The 22,091-nt window shown below is 35.9% G+C and overlaps 1 protein-coding gene across 8 annotated transcripts in view; it reads left to right on the forward strand.

The window, feature by feature from the left end:
- The window catches only part of LOC131436917 (beta-arrestin-1), a 249,149-nt gene that overhangs the window by 136,748 nt on the left and 90,310 nt on the right, over positions 1-22,091 (forward strand). For all 8 annotated transcript variants that reach the window (XM_058605909.1, XM_058605900.1, XM_058605908.1 and 5 more), the window contains exon 2: positions 2,997-3,377. In XM_058605909.1, coding sequence (XP_058461892.1) covers positions 3,286-3,377 — 92 coding nt within the window. In that variant the 5' untranslated portion in view covers positions 2,997-3,285. The remainder of the gene's footprint in view (positions 1-2,996; positions 3,378-22,091) is intronic.

The raw sequence follows: 22,091 nt of genomic DNA on the forward strand, positions 1-22,091 counted from the left end.
GCTTCGCATTTTTTTTTGTTTCATACGTAGTACTTATTTTCAAATTCATCAGTACTTTGGTCGTTTGATAAAAACCTTTCAGTATTCAGTTTTTGCAATGACTGAGCGGGAACATATATTGGAGAAGCCAAATGAATGAAAAACTAACAGAAAAGATGAATTTTTGGAAAAAAGATATCCAGCCAGCGACTGGCACCATTAAAGAAGGTGACAAGCGATTATAAATACACTCTCCTACTCAATGCTTGATCGAAGAAATAGGTATAAAGCGAGAAGACTAGTGTTTGATGGACAGAGAAGATGTTTGGATATAAGGTATCGGTCGGGTGACGTCCAAGATGTAGACCATGTTCGATGTACGCGCTATTGTGTCTGACTGGCGTTTTAGAGTGACTAAAACAAGATTCAGAGTGGCGAAATGGTAGCGCGTATGCACGGAATGCGTAAGAACGCAGGTTCGAGTCCTGTCTCTGAGCGTATCTTTTTCCAAAAATTCATCTTTTCTGTTAGTTTTTCATTCATTTGGCTTCTCCAATATATGTTCCCGCTCAGTCATTGCATAAACTGAACTTAGTTATGGCGGCTTTACGTATTGGATTTTACGTCATACAAATAAAATGTATAAAGCTTCTCAGATAAATACTGAAGAAATCGTTTGTGGTCTTCAATTCCATCCAGAGATGTCCATCTCCTCTGTGTGACGAAGAGTAAGTGGAATTTCTCCCCACGCACTGACAACATCAACATGACAGCTCATCTCTTTCACAAATATACACCGCAGTGCACGCATCACGAGAGCGCGTGTTTATTTTCTTTCGCCTCTGGCACTAGATCACACCGAAGTGCTAGTGCAGAGCACACAAATTCTCAAAAATGGACGCAGATATTTTCTCCGCATAAGAGAAATGAAATTTAAACGACATGTAATTCAATGATACTTTGAAATAAACATCAATTGAATTAAAAATTTGATTGAAAACCATCTTCAATGTAAAAGTAAATAAGAATGCCTTCATTTTTCAATGAATTATACAACATATTTTAATTTACGCTTGATTTTGCTTTTACAGTATATTGAAAAGTACAGATCTGAGGATTAAGTTTATATTCAAACTCCTTTGGATCTATTTAGGCTAGAGTGCATGAGAGCGATTCACTCGTATCAGCTTCTTTAAACACAATCACACACTCAAAGTCTGTCTATTCGACACCGACAAGAAGTGTGCTTTCCGTTTTGTTTGGTGTGCGCTTGCGGCATCCCCAGTGTAGACATAAAACTTACACCAGCGTGTATAACTCTAGTGAAAAGCCTTCACTGATTCCATCTTCAATGATTCGACATTCTTCTCTGAATCCGGTTTGATGTGAGACTTTCATTTCGAACAAGAACGGAGAAAGCTCAGTACAAAAAAAACGTCCATTTTAAGATTTTTAGATGAATTGTGTTCTGTGTCGCTACAATTCGATTTTGGAAGGACACTCTATAATGGTGTAAGATGGAATTTGTTTTAGACTCCTTCTGTATTCAATCATCATTAGTCTTAGTCATGTTGTGTTTCTTGAAGGGTGCAGGCATTTCTTAAGTAGGGCTATTGTACCAATGTTCATTAGTACTACTCATTAGTAGAGTCGCCATGTCATTTTGCTGATTACTCGACTTTCAAGTTATGAATTGTGATAAAATCGAATACAATCGAACGTTTATTTCGGCTACCACCAATATTGTTCAACACTGCTGTTATCGCGAAACGAAAACTCGAAGCGAATGCTTCTAATTTCACCTTACTCCTATCTCAATCTATCGAACAAACATCTCACTCTAACCAATGGTTTTCGTATATGAGATGACTAGTGGAGCTGAGATGAATGGGGATACCGTACCCCTATATAAATTTACTTGGCTAAATTAGTCCTGGAAGAGATTCCTTGTTTGAGAGGTACTGATTTTTCTTATGTCCTTAGAGTAAAATTAATTAAAGTTAGCCATTAAAAAAAAACTTTTAAAATCCAAGCAACTCAAGGTAGTCAGAAAATTTTCCCAGAGTCAACCGCACTGAATGACTATTCAATAACGACTGACTACAAACGTCAATTGCATAACTTGTTGACGACTCAGTTCAAATTTGTTTTGTATTGTATGAATCAACAATCGGTACTACTAAAAGTACGCGTTCTAATCCATACCAAACGGCAACTTTATTGGCTCTAATCTGTCGTTTATTACAGCCATTCCTATTTCATGTTGAAGACAGCTTTCGTAGTGTGACTTCAATCAGTTTTTTTTTTTGTTGATTCCGGGACGATGTAGCACATCGCGAATATTGCAATTTGATGAACCGGTACTAAGGGAAAACTTTACCCGTGCGCATCATCCTTCTTGATTGAAGTTGCCCATTGCCCATCTACATTCACCAGGTCGCAATCAAGCCGTAAAATCGTGAACCGTCAAGAATGGAAAACTTTAGGCCGTCATCGTTGTCTGACAAATGATGGAGGGGCCGAACTAGGGGAAGACCCAGTATAAACATAGTGGAGTGTGCAATAGCTTAGTACGAAATTCCCGGTTGTTGTCTGGTAAGTCGGTACTGGTATTTCGCTCGCGACAAGTCCGTTGGGGATTAGAGGGAAAATTCAGTGAAGTTGAGATAGATCATACAATAAACCAACATCAAGTCGTCAATATTTGAGACTGTATTTTTGGACTAACTCAAAGGCGATGTGACAAGCAAAACAGCGAATCATTGAAGCAAACAATTATCACAATATTCATTTATCCATTTCCACTTCCCACGGGCTCAAAGATTCACCGGAAAAGGTCAACCATTCCGAACAGTGTACTTATTTTGTGCCGCGTGTTATCTTTTCCATGCATGAAGTTATTTTCGTGAACGATTTTTACGGTTCAATAAATGAAAAAGGAAAACATACTATGCTCTCGACAAATTCATGCGAAATTGAAATGTCCCTTAACAGACAGTTCTGTTCTCTATCAACAGCAAACGTGGTGTTGAATCCAATGCAATAAAGCATACATTTGACTACTAAGCAAACCCACCAGTATGGACAGAAGATTTATTAGAAAGTGCTATTCCATGTTATTCTGATACAACATTAGGCCCCAAGAAAGTGTTGAGTGCTCTCGGAACGAGGAAAAGTTGTAGTTGATATAATTTTGACAACTGTGTGTAAACTGCTTGTGGAAACAAGCAGTGCCCAACAAACTCACGCAAGTGAATCGTTTACACTGGATATATCATTTACAGAACGACGGTAGAACGTGGAACTATGAATCATCTCCCCGGATCGTCCCCGCGGTCACCGGCACCGTCTCCTGATCCGGATGTGGATGATGGGAGCTCCAAAAAACAAGCCACCAGGTAAGTACTGCCGTAATTGTAACACTTCTTAACTGTTAGAAGTTCACCGTTAAAAGTCAAACCTGTTATATAAACTGAGCGATAATAGCTTGACTATGGTAATGAATACATACAATAGGCCGAGTAGTATCTTTCAACAGATTTTAGAAATTTCTGTTCATCTAAGAGTTTTGGTTAAAAAAGACGGGCTAATGCCGCTTATTAGACATGAACCGCTAGGGGTTAACAAGTAACCTATTTGTACCAAGCACACAGTAACAGTCTTTTTCTTGTGATCAGAAATTAAATAAATCAACCTAAATCCTGTTTTTCCATGATGACTAGATGCTAAAACCGACCAAACTAGACGCGAACATACTCTGGTCGACGCCTATATTCACAATTTGGAGTCCCTCCATCTTTTATATCGACCTTCTGACTCGTTTTTCTATTGATACATGATTGTAGATGTCATTCCTTGATTTCATGAAACATTCCATCTTTTGACCTTTTTTCACCCGAACCAGAGATTATATTTTCTTCTAAACCCGAACTCGATTCGTTCCCGACAAAAAAATCTTCTACCGAACCCGACCTGAAACCGAAAATAGTCCAAAAATATGAAATAGTACGGGTGTGTAATGTCAGAGACATAACTGGATGTCGTGAATACGAATAAAACTGACACTCTTTTCGAATATCAATTAGTTGATCGATTGTGTGAATTGTGCAAGCTTTCCTCTTTTTCACTACTAGAATTTGAAACGATACTTCTAAGTTAAAGTACAGATTAGTTACATTAAACATTCTGACACACAATTGAATATTACGAAATAACCAGTATAGTTCTTTATGATAAAATAATGGTGGTTCTGAAAGGAACCTTTCATTAATGGCTTCTAAGTCGATGCTATGTATTTTATACAGCAAATCAGCAGAAAGTTCTACTACAAACTACAAGTGGTTGAAAACTGGGAAGTATACAGTATAGTGAAGAAAATTTCACATAATTCTTTGGGTATACAATTATTGTTCTAAATAGAAACATACAGAATTTTGATGTCAATTATTTCGTTTCGGAATGAAATAAAAGTTATCAAAATGCCGTACGAGATAATCTTCTAGCACTCAGAAGAGCCAAATTGTGTAATTCTCTAGGATATTAAACACTGCTGCGAATTTTGCACTGCGAAAATTGCACAAAGCTTACCAAATTATCCTGAAAACTGGCTCTGTGATCTGAGCGTTTGAGGCAAAAGGTCTACTTTCATTGCCGACTGCTCCTCCTGACAACCGAAGTCCAAATGGGAGGACGACCTGAGCGTTTCACACTTTATACTTGGTTTGTTCTTACTGATGTTGATGGGAGAACCTCACCTCGACATTCAGTTCCGTCTGTAGCAATAAGAGAAATGAACAGTTTTTATTCAAATATTACCCTTTCTATTTGTTCAGTAGATTTTGATATGTGCCTGACTACCTCAAAACCGTCGTCCGAATGCGAAAAAGGCAAGGGAGCGTGATGATCTTCATTATTTCCAAAAGTTTTAGAAAACTTTGTTTTTCAAATATTTTTAGGGTGAAATGTTGAAAATTTAATCACGAATTCCTGATCATATTTCCGATAGCTTGTAGAAAAAAATATGTTGTTGGATTAAGTACATCAAAAGATATTCGTGGTAAAGTTCTGCCCATTTTTGTACAGGGTAAATTTTGAAAAGGCGCCCCATAATAAAGTAAGTCGTATTAAGGACAAAAGAACCGATTTGAAGAATTCTGGAATTAGGAACTGGACCTGATTCAAGAACTAGATTCAGAACATAGAACACGCAGAATTCAGTTGGATTTTAGTAGACTACAATTTCGAAACTGAAATCAGTTCAGGAATCTTTTTCCACAATCCAGTTCAGCACGCAGGCTCCGAATTATTAACCCATATTCTGGAACTAAGCTCTGAAACTTGAAGACGATTTCTCGCCACGACTACCAAAATGGGTTGCATAGAGTACACTGAGGTCTTTTTATGCGGTTTTTTTACGCGACTTTTTTATGCGAATTTTCAGAGTTATGCGGTTTACCCTTCTGCGGTCCTTTTTTTATGCGAAGTTTCAGAGTTATGCGGTTTTTTATATGCGAAGTTTCAGAGTTATGCGTTTTTTTTATGCGAATTTTCAGAGTTATGCGGTTTATTTTTATGCGGTACGTAAATTCGCATAAAAAAAGACTTCAGTGTACAGTAAAATGTCGCATAATTTTGTGGGAGTATTATTATGATTCTAAAAAGAATAGTAGAATTCTGGAATAAGGAACTGAACCTGAGTTCAAGAACTAAATTTAGAACTAAGAGAAGACTCAGAGTTCAGTTGCAATTCTAGAACTACAATTTCGAAACTGAAATCAGTTCCGGAATATAGTTCCAGAATCCAGTTTCAGAATGCGAATGAGAGTTGCTACCTGAGCGCAGAAGTTGCACTCTCTGTCACTGCTGGTTCAATTCGTCCTCTCGGCGTGAAGACCGGAAAGCGAATGAGGATTTCATCCCGATCCGACTTCCGGTTCCGGGGATATAAGATGATATGCACCGAAAAAATAGAAAAATATGCACTCACTTTTTTCAGTCTTATGGTCTCATAGCCTGCTATTGAATTTCATTTGGTTCCAGCTTCCGGTTCCGGAGTTACATGATAATATGTGAAAATTAGAGAAAAAGTGTGCACTCAATTTTCTTTGAAACGGCTTAACCGATTTCCACAAACTAAGATTCAAATGAAAGGTGTTATGGTTTTCTAAAACTTTCTTCAACATTTCATCCGGATCCGACCTCAAATTCCGGAACTAAAGCGAGATAAGTGAAAAATTACCAATTTCATTAGTATTTTTTCACGAATGATGGTTAAAAAACAGGTACAAATCACATAGAACTGTCTGATAAATTCTTCCAGTTTTCAGAGATTGTTAGTTTGTGGGCATGAAAACTTAATTCGGCACTACTGGTCCTCCCTTTTCCTGTTCCGGAAGCACTGAAAGTGGTGAAGAAAAACTCAAAAAGAAAATTCACTTCGATTTCTCTGCGATGATTGAACCGGTTTTCACAAATCTTGATTTGAATTAAAGCTCATATTATCTTTAAAACTACTGTGAGATTTTATCCGGATCCGACCTCCGGTTCCGCAGTTACTGGGCGATGAGTGTAAAAGTTTTCAAATCGCCGTATAGAATGACATTATATAAAAGGTGATTTTTTTGAGGTTAGGATTTTCATGCATTAGTATTTGCTCAGATTTTTTGAGGTTATGATTTTCATGCATTATTATTTGCTCAGTATGCTCTGACATTTCATCATGAATAGACTTACTAACGAGCAACGCTTGCAAATCAGTGAATGGGCCCTAGAAAAGTTGGCAGAAAATCCGCTTTTTTATCGACAAATTTTGTTCAGCGATGAGGCTCATTTCTGGTTGAATGGCTACGTAAATAAGCAAAATTGCCGCATTTGGAGTGAAGAGCAACCAGAAGCCGTTAAAGAACTGCCCATGCATCCCGAAAAATGCACTGTTTGGTGTGGTTTGTACGCTGGTGAAATCATTGGACCGTATTTTTTCAAAGATGCTGTTGGACGCAACGTTACAGTGAATGGCGATCGCTATCGTTCGATGCTAACAAACTTTTTGTTGCCAAAAATGGAAGAACTGAACTTGGTTGACATGTGGTTTCAACAAGATGGCGCTACATGCCACACAGCTCGCGATTCTATGGCCATTTTGAGGGAAAACTTCGGAGAACAATTCATCTTAAGAAATGGACCGGTAAGTTGGCCACCAAGATCATGCGATTTGACGCCTTTAGACTATTTTTTGTGGGGCTACGTCAAGTCTAAAGTCTACAGAAATAAGCCAGTAACTATTCCAGCTTTGGAAGACAACATTTCCGAAGAAATTCGGGCTATTCCGGCCGAAATGCTCGAAAAAGTTGCCCAAAATTGGACTTTCCGAATGGACCACCTAAGACGCAGCCGCGGTCAACATTTAAATGAAATTATCTTCAAAAAGTAAATGTCATGTACCAATCTAACGTTTAAAATAAAGAACCGATGAGATTTTGCAAATTTTATGCGTTTTATTGTTTAAAAAAGTTCTCAAGCTCTTAAAAAATCACCCTGTACAACATCGGTACGTGATAAGTGTGACCGAAAGAATACAATCATGAAGAATGTCATGAATTGAAATTTATTAGAAAAAAAATGCAATTTTCACGGCCGGTAGTGCAGTAATACCGTGCTGGTGATGTAGTGATGTATATAATAATAATAATAATAATAATAATAATAATAATAATTTTCATAAATACGTTTATTTCATAGGCAATATACATAGGTTTTTCTTCACCGTGGCATCCACAATACATCCACTTTGAACCTAATACATTTCGAATATTTTGACAAACTTAGATTCAAATGAAAGGTCTTACGGTTCCATACGGAATTCCTGAATTTCATCCGGATCCGACTTCCGGTTCCGGAGTTATAGGGTACAGTGTGTTCAATATTGTACATCGTCACTTAAATCGGCGAAACAAAAAACGTAAAAAAAATCCTAAACTGGTCTCAAAACTACACAAATCGAAAGTCATCATCAGTAGGTAACTAAACAAATCGGTTAAAAGTATCCTGGTTCCCGGTTTCTGGTTCCGGAAGCACTGGAAATAGTGGTCATATATGCCAAAATCGATCCCACTCACCTTCCTCAACGATGGTTTGACCGATTTCCATAAACTTAGATTGTTTGTTATTTATTGAACAAATTCTATTCGAATACATCGGTTCCGGAAGCAACGGAAAGAGCGGTCTACAATTTCGAATCGTAACTCACATCGATTTTTCAAATTCAGTTGAACCGATTGTCTCAAAATTATATTCAAATATAGGGTCTTAAAATTCCACTAGATTCTATTTAATTTAATTTTGAAATTTTTCAAATAAGTGACGATGCAAAAATAGAAAGTTTTTCTTAGTAGCGGTCAAAATCTGCAAAACAGAACTTACATCGATCTCTAATGAAAGGATTAGGACGATTTTCACAAGAATGAATTCATATGGTTTCAACATTTTCTGTGAAATTTCATCCAATTCGACGATTCTGCCAAGGTAGTTTTCGAAGAGCAAATAAGACGAAACACTTTGGACTTCCGTACCCTTTCGATCCGATCGATGTGAAAATTGTGATACAAGCCCATGAAAATGAGTGGTTCGTGGTCGGTCCCTTGTTTCAACTCGCGAAGAACAGAAAAAGTCTTCTGAACGTTCCTCAAAACTACTCCAATTTGAAAGTTATATTTTTAGATAACCATACAAATTTACTTCCGGTAAACTTTTTTTTCCGGTTCCGGAAGTAGCTGTCGAAAACTCCAAAATGAAACTCACATCGATTTCATAGAGATGGCTTGAGATTTTGAAAAAAAATACGCGCAATGAGATCGTGATAGTTCGAGGAAGCCAAATTTTGAGAATAACGTGAATTGGGCAATTGGAATCCTGATTTTTCAACAGTGAACAGTATAACTTTCCGACCCTAGACCGCTCCGGAGCACTTGCTTCAATACATTGTCGGATAATCATTCTGTTTTCTGGCGTGTAATAATGGATCCCGGTTTCGTCAACAGTTACCAATCGATACCAAAAGTCCAACCGTATCAGTACAGCGAAACATGCTTCCGAAGTGCGCTCGCGTTCGTCGTTCTAGTCCTGAGTTAACATGTTAAATTCGAAAAAATAGAAATAAATGAGACAGAATTAACTTACTGTATACTGTATGGTCTACCGTCTCATATTACCAAATACGTACGATCGTTCGGTGTTGATGGTGAAACTCTCGGCTGTTCTTTTGTCATGTAACAATAAAACTCCAGGGCAAGATAGAGCTGATTTAAATGATAAGTACTTGAAGATTAAAGGCAAAATTCTAGTAAGAAAAATAAACTTTTCGTCGATATGACAAGTTGCTCTTGTATTTTCTACTTTATAAAAAAAATAATCACGGATAAACTTAATTTGCTCTAAACTAGTGGATTAGTTTGTGAGCTTATTTTTTGTTCGGAAGTTCGGTTTGATCTTCGTCCCTGAAAATTGGAGTAGATTTCTTACTTGAAACTCTTAGGAAGCATCTAAAAAGTTTCAAAGTACAGTTTAATTAATAAAGGTTTCGTAACAAGACCAAGAGAATGTTGATACGGTCGTTAGAAGTTCTACATTTAGAACATGCAATTGGAGATCGCAGTCGCAATTAGATGAATATTGAATTTAATTTGAACGTGCTACCGACCTTGAGCTTGGTTTTGTAGTATTGATAAAAATAGATGCGATGTTCAATTTTAACGTTTCGCCTTCGGAAAAAGCCCTTAAATTATCAGATTAGATAGTACATACTTATTTGAGAGTTTATTAAAATGCTTATGTAATTTAAACCATATATTTATTCAATAGATTAAAATGGTTTGACCCCTAGTTGCTCGCAGAATAAAATTAGCTCTGATTTATACTCTTACTGATGTTTACTTATACTGTTACTGATATTTTTTAATGAATATGGAATAAATTTATTATTTATAATCGTACAAGTTTCTACTCTTCAAATTACAAGCCTGAAACTTCTCAGTTGTCTAGCGACGTTTCATCTACTCGTTTGTGTTGCCATGATAAAATCAATATACTAACATGAGCAGGATAAATTTCCAACGAAAATATTTAATTCTCTCCGTGGCACAAGCTTCGTGTTGTGGAGTGTCGATAATGTAAAGTGAAGGGATGATTTCATACACCGTGATTAGTTAATGTAATTCCATTGAATTCAATCATACTGAATAGAAATTTGTTTCTGTTGTCAAACGATAATTTAGAATTGCTTGCACAAGTTTGCATAATACGATGAGTCTGTTGTGCGATATAATCCATGTCATCATACAAGGTTCATAATTAATTGCTTCTAATGTCATAGTTGATGCTCCATATCTCCCCTCCCAAACTAGGAGGATTCTGTGAGATAGGTGAACCGTACATAATCGAAGCCTTTCGTTGCCTGTAAGCATCGAAATTAACAACAGGTTTCGCGTACAAAATGATTAACTTTAAAGATTTGTTGGATCTCGCGTTTGCTCAATAGTTGATTGGATTTTTGCAAATTTAATTATACTTAAAGCGAGCTTATTGGTATGACTAAACGATTTTATGACATTTAAAACAATCAAACGTACTGCCTCTACCTACTTGAGTATTTAATAATAATAATTTATAATAGTGGGTTGAGAGTTAATGTTTGTGCAGCTTTACTTTACAGCTTTAGTCTGAATCTTCTTGAGATTTGAGATTTCCGAAATCGGAGTTTTTTTTTGGTATGCCCAATATCAGAATTGCCTGAACCATCAAAATTTTGTATTATCTCGATAAAAATTTTCAAATTTTGAACACCGGACGGGGCACAACTTACGCATACCCGATTTAGCTCTAATTTTTCTTAGGGACTTTTTTATGAGGTGCTTAAATTTTTGAGCACAACCGCTTTACGAAATTAGTGATGACCCCTTAATATTGACACCGTATTGTGTATGTAGGTCCCTCGAAAAGTCTTTGATCAAATCAATCACTAAATCATGATTTTAGGGGTATTGCTACCGTATGATAGTCAAGTTAGAGATTGAGAAACATCCGTGGATTACTACTCCACTGGTTACATTTACATCACGTTATTTTCGCATTAAAGACAGTTTCTCGGTGCTGTTTTCTATTACTTCTAGCTCATCGCAAAGAAGTCACAGCGTCCCAGTACTCTTTCTATCTTATATAAATGATATCATTACTGGCCGTTCTTTCACCGACGATAGGAAAATTTCCTGAGCATTTGTTTACATTCAAAAATGTCTTCTGATCAATTTAATCAATCATTTGGATGTATCAGAGTTCAACTTCGGATGATGTTGTGCACGGAACGACCGAAATTAGCTCTGCTCCTAATTCGTATTACTATTTTTAGTATTAGTTGATTTTAACAACAAATTTTCCAAAATAACTATTAAATTAGTTGAAATTCAAAATTAGTTTTGCTGAAAAAAACTCTTGTTTTTAGATAATGTGTTTGCTGAAAAAAAACTCTTGTTTTTAGATAAGTTGGCGAATATCCTGGACACAAACCAGCAATATTTCAATCCAACACGAAGTTCTCATTGACAACTATTTTTTTGATTAAAATCAGAAAATTAGACTCTATTTATCTATCACCATCATTGCTGAACGGCAGCAGAAAGAAAACAAAAATGAAATTGGTTTTATTAACAAGTTTATTAGCCAAAAACTCATGAGAAGTGTCAAAGCAAAACAATCCATTAAAAAGCTAAAAATGATAGTCTTGTTGAAACTGCTTGCAAATTGTTTTGATGTTTTACGCATTTGTTACGATATTTTAATAATCCATATTTTAATTTCTAAACCGATGTGTAAAAATTCCTTAAACTCATAGTGGAAAGTGTATTTATTCAGAATTTGTGTGCATTTGAAGCGATTGTGCGTAATAATGTTTTTACGTGGAACAGTGAACTGAGTTTCGAATGTTGGACTCTAATTGTATATGTCAAACGAAGTTTTTTGTATCCTCCAACCTTTCGGGCTACGCCGTCTGGTGTAATACTTCAGTGAGAGAGTCGATTTCGCGAAGTCGAATGAAGAAAACAGCGATTTTAAAAAAAAAAATTAAAAAGAAGTTTTCGTTCCGTGTATGTATTTTCTAAATTATTAAATCTAAATTAGCAAAAGTAAGATTTTTTTTAGTTATCTCAAAAAATAACTAATTAAAATCAGAAAATCAACTAATTTTTTCACCAAAATGCTGATTTTGGTCTTTCAATTCGTGAACGGGAAGATGAATTTTTTAAAACTTAAAGCTTCGGCAGATACTTAATATGTCCGGCACTGTTTGTATTATCCAGAAACGTAAATCTACAGATAATCCAGAAGGATTTTTTTCTGTTTCTGTACATATTTTTCGACCCTTCTTAAAAATTCATGATCTATATTTCCAGATTCAAAATTTCAGTTCTCACTGCAGATAAGGGTATGTCAATGATGTACGGTTATAAAAATCTTAGAATCAATTCTCAACATAACTCTAGCAAGTGTTTAGTTATGCACACGACTCTCAATTCGCAAAAAGGTCTATTCCATAAGTTAGGTGCGCCATTACTAATGTCACATTAATAACTGCATATAATCGCCTATTGTAGTTTTAGTTGCATTTAAGACTGCTTAAATGCCGAGTATTACAAAAAATCTGCTAATTATTGTTAATGTTTATTTGTGGTTAGTGTGCATTGTAGAATTTCGAATACTGATCGATTTTCAACATATAACATAGTTATATTGTTGATTTAGAGCTATACGTCTTTTCTGTGTCACCAGGAGGCTAATTTTCTGTCAGTAATTACCCAGAAAATTTTCTCTGTAGAAGACGCCAATCATTAGCGTTGAAAGGTTGCCACAGTGGGTGAAAATGGATCTAAAAAGCGACGACTTTTTTGGAAGCATGATATAGCTGACCACAAAGAATTTTTCTTTTTGTAAAATGGTCAGTAAAATCGATTCCACGTATTAAGAAGAACCGCACGAAACGCTATCATGTTCATTTTACCCCAAGTTCCCTTCTTGTACTGGATTGTATTCAAGTTTAACTATATAACATAAAACCCTATGCAGGAGACCCGATAGAATGTAAAAAAGTCTAACAAATCGCTTGCATATATAGTTTTAATTACTGTTATACCCCATTTTTTTCTCGTAATATTCAGTTGAAATTCAATCTACAATCCGGAAGTATAAACTTCAGCAATCTAATGGAAAAAGGGGTTTTCAAGTCCTTTTAAACCGTTTTAACCCAACTCATTTCACAAATCGTATCTTTGGATAATCTTTCTATCGCACTCAGAAAAAAACCTTAATGCGGTTGATTAAAATCGACTGATATTACGTAGAAAGACCTAATAAGTAGATTAGAAATAGATTCAATAACCGGACGAATCGTGATATACCGTTCTATCCCCAATGTTCCATAGGATAAATTGGAGTAAAGCGGTATAACATGATTCGTGCGGTCAATGAATCTATTTGTAATCTACTTTTCAGAGTTTTCTTGGTAATATCAAACCATTTCAATCAACCGCAATCAGCCTTCTTTCGGATTGCAGAAGAAAGTTTAACTAATGAGAAAGTTTAACTATGAAATTAATTGGGGTAAAACGGTTTAACGAACTAGTACCGCCATTTCCATTGTATGTACTTGGATCACTGAGTTTTTCTACGTAATACGGTCACATTGATTCTGCTTCAGGAATGTTAAGCAGACTTGAACTTAAAAGGAATGTAATGCCAAGACTTTGCTTTAGGTTAAAACAATTTTTCACGATTCATGGGATCATGGAAACTATCTGGTAATAAATTTGCACACACGTAACATAAAACTGCCTTGGTTTACCACGACCTTCTCCGATTTGTATGGAACTTTGCACATGGCTTCAATATGGCAAACCATAAGTTCTGAACTGATGGAGAGGTCATTCCGACTCACGACTGATTTTTAAAACCGTTGATTGTACAAGAAGGGCGTTCAGGAAAAAGTTGTAGGGAATCGATTGGGCACTCAAAAAAAATATACACTGAAAAAAAAATTTGATTATTTTTCTCAATAATTACAAAATAATCCGAAAAAGTTAAACAAAAAAATGAGGGTTTTAATTTTTTTTATGATAATTTTTATTTTAAAGCTGTTATTAAAACCTACAGATTGTTGGCTATCCCATCCGTGCCTTTTGAAAAATGAAGAAGTTACAGCTTAAACAATTTACAGATATATTCGAAATTTCAAGTTCTCGTTAAAAGATAATCATTTAAACAGCAGAATATTATTCTACTGGTTAAAGGCAATAAATTTGTTTAAGATATCCTTTCTTCTAAAGGTAGCTGTTCTTGGTATACTTGGATATTTAATTATAACACCATTTTATATATATATATATATATATATATATATATATATATATATATATATATATATATATATATATATATATATATATATATATATATATATATATATATATATATATATATATATATATATATAATTCGTAATTATATTTAAGGTTTTAAGTTTTTGAAAATTGTATGAGTACTACGTGCATCGTCATTCGAATACAGTCTTGTGAAGATTGTGGTTTCTGAAATCGAAACGAAAGAATGGTATTTCTGGGTGCCTTTTTTATCCTTATCCTTATAAACACTACTCCACTCGGTCACACCCCGTTCATATTCTTCTTGTGACACGTAACAAAAAGACATGGTCGTGAATGCATCTGGACGTCTCTGCTCTGCCCATTCATATAATTGTTTTGCAGTTGTGATTGGATGTTCATGTAGTTTAGCCAAGCTTTCACATCGTGCCATTCGCTTTAAATTACCCCCGAGTGCATCATGAGAAGTTGCAAAAAAAATGCTACTCAGCATCAATGTTATACATTGATGCAAATTTACAGAGACTTGCAAAATTGTTTCTGCTTTTGTACTGCGAGGCAGCTCCGTCAGACAATAGTGGCTTTGAACAGCATCCTGAAGCCCAAATGAAAAATTTTCTGAAATCTCACAAATAATTACAATTTCTCCTGTCTTTAAATTAGATTTGCCTTTTTAAAAAAATCAGATTGCTGATTTTTAATAAAATCATGAGTCACAAGTTTTTCTAAATTTTTCGCAAAAATATGCTGCAAATTCTTCTACTGGTTTGACAAATTTCTCTAGATCACATCTGTCAGTAGAAACCCATTGTTCAAATCTTGTGTCGCTGGACAACTTTTGCATTCACGGAGGTAGCAGGATCTTTTTGATGAGTCACATAATAGCTTTTTTAAGTAATAATTCTCATCATCATACTTGAAATATTTTTCATCAGCATGAATCATTAATAAAACATTCTCATGGATTGTGCAAACACATATGTTTATTTCTTTCAATGATGAATAAAGTAATCGTTTTTGTTTGCGTTCACACTTACCATTCATTTTGACTGTGACGCAATCTCTTGATCCCGGCATTACTCTGCTGAAATATTGAAGCACCTCGTTTTCTATCGTTTCGTTCCTGCTGCGTCCCGTTTGTTTCTTGGCTTTTTTTTCGTCCGTTGATTCTCTTGCCTCCGACACAATGTATTTGTTCGCCTTGAATTGGGTGGCTATTTTCTCCTTTGACCACGAGTTTGGCAAGACTGACAACAAACGCACTTTTTCATTTCTAGTACAATCAGGCTTAGCAAACTGCTCTATCATTTTAGTAATCACTTCATCCAACTCTGCTGCTTTCGTTTCGAGTAATTCTGGATCTTCTTCATCCGCCGGGAACCCGAATATTTGCTTTTTTATACCTCTTGAAATATCCAAATATTTTTCTCGATGATAATTAACACTCCGTGTTTTTTTCGTTGATATCGGAGACACGTTGATTCCTGCGATGCCCTTGTTGAAGAGTTCAATGTTGTGTGCTCTTGAATACTCCGCCGCGACTAATGCTTCAAAAGATGCTGAGTTGATTGAAGCTGCTGAAGGTACTTCCTCTAAATCGTATTGCGATGTGGATGGTCGTGGTTCCGTTGTTGACTGCCCTTCTGTTTTCGACGTATGACTTTCCTTATAACCCCCCCTACGACAGCGATCACAAATGCTTAACGTGGTGTTCAATTTAACCTTGCACTTTTGAGCTTCTAATTTTCCAATTATGGTTTCTGTTAATTGGAAAAATTTTCCGGAACACACAAAACCAGGAAAAGGTTTACAACACTTTGAGAAAACCATATTGTAGTATTGTAACTGTTTCGAAAGAGATTTGTTATAAACTGATATCTGCTCTACGATGCATAGCTATTTTTATGTGAAACAGGTAGAATTTAGGTAAGCAATTCGCCGGTACGTTCGTTGGTTGTAAACACACCTCTTTGATTCTACATGTGTTTATTCGTTTTGACGTAGTTACGTTAGTTCTACTTTTTAGATGATTATCTTTCAACGAGAACTTGAAATTTCGAAAATATCTGTAAATTGTTTTAGCTGTAACTTCTTCATTTTTCATAAGGCACGGATGGGATAGCCATCAATCTGTAGGTTTTAATAAAAGCTTTAAAATAAAAATTATCAAAAAAAATCGAAACCCTGATTTTTTTTATCTAACTTTTTCAGGTTATTTTGTAATTATTGAGAAAAAATTTTTTTTTCAGTGTATGTTTTTATAGAGTGCCTAATCGATTCCCTACAACTTCTTCCTGAACGCCATTTTTGTACAACTAACGGTTTCCGAGTTACAACGATTTGAAGAAGGCAATTTTTGTGAAATGCAAAAATACATACGCCCTTTTTAAAAATCAGTCGTGAGTCGGATTGACCTCTCCATCAGTTCAAAACTTATGGTTTGCCATACTGTAGCCATGTGCAAAGTTTCATACAAATCGGAGAAGGTCGATTCTGATTTTGTCACTTTTTCGTCTACTCATTCCTGGAATTGCTCAATGACGGTTTAAAATTTCAAACCCATCTCACACTACAGTTTCGGAACTGGAAGTGAGATCCGAACAGAAGTCTATTTTAATATTTGTTGACTCCTTTATTTGAGTCTAAGTTTGTATGAATCGACTTAACTGATTCTGAGAAAATGAAGAGAGTTCCGTTTTAGAGTTTTCGATTACTATTTCCGTACTTCCGGAACCGAGAGCTGAGAACCGGTATAGATGAAATCGGTTCGTTCGGTAACGATGTACTGAATTTGAGTCAAGATTTTGTTCTAATTAGAATAACAGCTTTAATAAAATCTTCTTCAAACTAAGGTTAAATTTTTAGTAGATCGAAAAGATCTCAAATAATTGAATATATGGATGCATTCTCAAACGACATATCCTGATATTACTACTTTAGCTAATAATATTATCTTCCAAAGTGATTATCCTCGTTCCTTTATCGAGCTTGCCATTGTCTATATAACCTCTCCAGAGAGCGGTGTACAATATAAACAGAATCCTCGATAACAATATGATTCAGTGCCAAATCGTTCCCTCCTCATCGATCAGTAAATATATTTTGACGTTTGGCGATTTATGTGTGTGGTTTTGTGTGTTAATATACAACACCAGCTGGACGTTTCTTGTGGAACACGGCTGCGACTTGAGGAAAACGATGAATGGGAAAAAAGGATAAACGCAAAGCCAATAATTTTTTCCCTATTTTGCAGTGTAGTTTATTCCTGTGTGTTTTGTGCACTTCCTGGGAAAAAATACTCTGTATCTTAAATCCGCGTGCAAACACTCGCGTAAATGAAAAGGTATAGAAACTATAGCCTCGTAAAACGAGTTCCAAGTGTTCACGCTTTCGTTTCGCTAAGCTCTTGACAGGGAGAGGGTGGAACCGACCCGTTCCGTCTTTGTCTCCGTCGAAGCGAATCATAATACTTATAAAGATGGATAGCATTCTTAATACTGTTGAGCGATGTTTTGGGCAAGATTGGGGATTCCGATATCATCGATGGCGCTTCGGTCGGTAATCACATCGTAGCGAGAAAGCATGCTAAGGATGAAATATAGCCAGTATCGGCATCGGCTATGTCAATGTTTGGCGATCCTGTGAGTTAGCTTACATCGTAAAAGTGCACGTCTGGGGTTTAAACAAAGCGTAATTTGATTCGATTGGTTGATTTTTCAGATCGCACTGTTAATCATATTTTCGTTCCAATTAAGGGGCGGGTAGGGTCTAACACTTTTGAAAAATCTTTTATTATTTTCTTTATATTTTCTTATAGTAAAGCATTTGAAGAATATTCTGTGAAATTTTCAAGCCTATTGGAACGAAACTCTGGAAGTTATAGACCTTTATCTATGGCTATCTCATTCTACGAAGAAGCAAGAGCTCGGCGCACAGGTCCAAGATTTCTACTTTGATTGACTTCAAAACTTGACAAAACATTCTTGAAATGTTTCGTTTTAATAAATTATAGAAGAAAAAAAAAAGATTTTTTGAAAATGTTAGACCCTACGGGCTCCCTGGAGTAATTAATTGTTTCCATTGATTTTATAGACAAAAACCTTGAAACGCGTTTCCTTGAAAGCAGGTTTTGAAAGTCCGTGTCCATCGTCATTCAAAAACTACTGCACCATTTTTTTTTTCAAATTTTTCACACACTTTCTACATATAAAAAACCAGACCCCAACGTTTTCCTTTTCGTTTTTTGTTACTTTGGGGAGGTTTAACATCTTCAAAATGGCGGATTTTTTCGTGCAAAATCGTGTTTTTCACTTTGAACAACCACCAAAAATTAAAAAAAATTAAAAAAAAATGATACAGAAACGTTGGGCTCTAGAAAAACTTCTACTCTAACTATGCTGCGTTCGTTTGTTCACTTCTGATTAGTCTGCGCTGAGATATAGTGGATACCTCAAATCATGATTTTTAAGAAGCGTTCTCGAAAATACCTCTTCACCGACTTATTTTTCAATATTTTTCCCCGAAAAAATTACAAAATGTTGTTCGAATTATGCTTCTTATCATGCAAAACATTTGAATTTATTTTATTGAACAATAATTCTGGAAAAAAAATCGCAGAAATGATGATTTTTTTCATCGTTTAGACCCTACATGATTCTTACATTGAAGTCGGTTTTTACAGAGATTGCATATCATTTTAATATGAGAAAGGCAAAAATAGAGATGATTTTCTAAGCTTCCAGAAAACACAATTTAACAGATCGGCTGAAAAGTTCGTATTGTTGCTATGAGAGGGCGCCACTAGAATTAAATCCATACCATTTTCAGTTAGTACCAACCTTCAAAAGATACGTGTATAAATTTGACAGCTGTCTGATTATTAGATTGTGAGATATTGCATTTTGAGTGAAGCTACTTTTGTTATTGTGAAAAAAATGGAAAAAAAGAAATTTCGTGTGTTGATGAAACACTACTTTTTGATGAAAAAAAGTGCCGGCGATACCAAAAAATGGCTTGATGAGTGTTATCCAGACTCTGCACCGGGCGAAGCAACAATTCGTAAGTGGTTTGCAAAATTTCGTACTGGTCATATGAGCACCGAAGACGATGAACGCAGTGGACGTCCAAAAGAGGCTGTTACCGATGAAAACGTGAAAAAAATTCACAAAATGATTTTCAATGACCGTAAAGTGAAGTTGATCGAGATAGCTGACACCCTAAAGATATCAAAGGAACGTGTTGAACATATTATTCACGAATATTTGGATATGAGAAAGCTTTGTGCAAAATGGGTGCCGCGTGAGCTCACAATCGATCAAAAACAACAACGAATTGATGATTCTGAGCAGTGTTTGGAGCTGTTATATCGAAATAAAACCGATTTTTTCGTCGATATATAACAATGGACGAAACATGGCTCCATCACTTCACTCCGGAGTCCAATCGACAGTCAGCTGAGTGGACTGCACGCGATGAACCGAACCCAAAGCGTGGAAAGACTCAACAATCGGCCGGTAAGGTTATGGCGTCTGTATTTTGGGATTCGTATGGTACAATTTTCATCGACTACCTTGAAAAGGGAAAAACCATCAACAGTGACTATTATATAGCGTTATTAGAGCGTTTGAAGGACGAAATTTAAAAAAAACGGCCTCATTTGAAGAAGAAAAAAGTTTTGTTTCATCAAGACAATGCACCGTGTCACAAGTCGATGAAAACCATGCTGAAATTGAACGAATTGGGCTTCGAACTGCTCCCTCATCCACCGTATTCTCCAGATTTGGCCCCCAGTGACTTTTTCCTGTTCTCAGACCTCAAAAGAATGCTCGCTGGTGAAAAATTTAGAAATGCAGCTCCCAGAATTCATCGTCAATTGAATAACCGTACCTAGTCACTTGAAGTTTTGCTTGCTCAGTTTCAAGTGCCATGTAGTTTATTCATTGTCTTCACTGTTGGTAGTGAGCAAGTTAGACTCAATAGGCATGGATATCAACTCGAGAACCAAAACTCTTTCCGACCAGAATTATAAATAGAGGGTGGCGGTTCTCATTTGAGTTTTCGATTATCATCAGCAAGCTTGAATCGATAATTTTCGACTGTTTGGAATGTATTGAGATGTGTTCCAAAGTATGAAAAATGAAAACTGAAAGAGGTAGCAATTGATTTATGTTTATTTTGTAAGTGATACTTCTGTTATCATGACTGATGAAAGGTAACTTTCATCCATTATCTTGAGCCAATTCGAATGTTTACATGCTCATGGTTTGAATTGTGATTACTCAAATTTATAAACTGGAACAATATGTCAAAATTTGAGTATGGATTTGAGTAAAATTTACTCAGGCCATGAGTTTTATTCCTACATCAGAGTAAGCGTTGAGTTTTGCAACATTTGAGTGAAACAAATACTTTTTGCAGTTCAGTGCCTTTTTTATTCTCGGAATATTCTTATCGAACTTAAGAATGCATGAATACGTACTGTTCTTTACGTTTCGTCTTAGACTCGTCAGTGCAGAGCAGTTCAAATTGAACTGCTTATTGCAAACTTAAACAGTTCAACTTGAACCGCTAAGCAGACGTAAAGTTAATGCTATTTGCAAAACAGAGCAAACTCGTCAGTGCACTGACGAGTCGAAGACGAAACGTAAAGAACAGTAAAAACGGTTATGTGCCCTAAGCACAAACATAGGCTAACCCATAAATGATGAATATGTAGCTTTTCATTGCCGTTTCTAGATCCGGTTATCAAAACCATGAATCATCAATTATAGATGATTTCAATAGAAATTTTGTGGTTTTAATTGTGCTAAGTGAGAAGTCCAACATAATAATATCAAAATCGATCAATTTTGACTCCAAACCGGTCAAAGGGAAACGGAAAGAATTTCTTTATTTTGAGTTCAAGAAACTCAGATTTTGCCAACTTCGTCCTTTACTTAAAAATGAGGAGATACAGTCTTGTACGTGGTCACTGTTTTGAGAAAATGAAAAGTCTCAACACGGAAATACTTTTGAATATTGTGTTACTAGATCAAAAACTTACATGCAAATACATAAATAACAAGTCCCATCCCCTTCAGCGGTAATAATGACTTGACACCTTCGAGGCATACTTTGAGCGAGATTCTTCTGAAATGACCTCCAAATTTTGTTAATTCGACGAACAATCTGCTTCATACTGTGTGGTCGGTTCTTCTCAAGCTTCATCTTTATTCGTCAAAGACCAAACGTTCTCACCTTCGCGCAAAGTTGATGCCAGATTCTTCAAAAACAGGTTAAAAATCACATTTTCGTCTTTTCCCAACAATACAAAGACAGAACCGCGACAATACAAAGACAGAAGTCGTCGATATTGTTCACTTCTTTAAAACGATTCACCCACTTACTCACAAACTGTTTCGGTTTTTGCATGTAATTCGCCGCGGCAGCTTGGATCATTTTGGGACCTTACGGGTGCGAGCACAAAAAACTGCTTCGAATCGCGAAGCGTACGCGGTACTCATTTTGGAAAAATGCTAAGATCGAATTCTGAACAATAGTCAGCTAATTTATTCTCGCATTGCATGAAGGACATTAATGCCCTCTGTGTTAAAAACTATAATCTCACACCATTCCGCTTTACCACGCTCTTATGTAACAGACTGTAGGTGGTAACTTAAGTTTAGAGTACGTGCACTCCTTATGAATTTGAGT

The sequence above is a fragment of the Malaya genurostris genome, chromosome 3 (assembly GCF_030247185.1).
Source record: "Malaya genurostris strain Urasoe2022 chromosome 3, Malgen_1.1, whole genome shotgun sequence".
NCBI classification, from domain to species: Eukaryota; Metazoa; Arthropoda; class Insecta; order Diptera; family Culicidae; genus Malaya; species Malaya genurostris.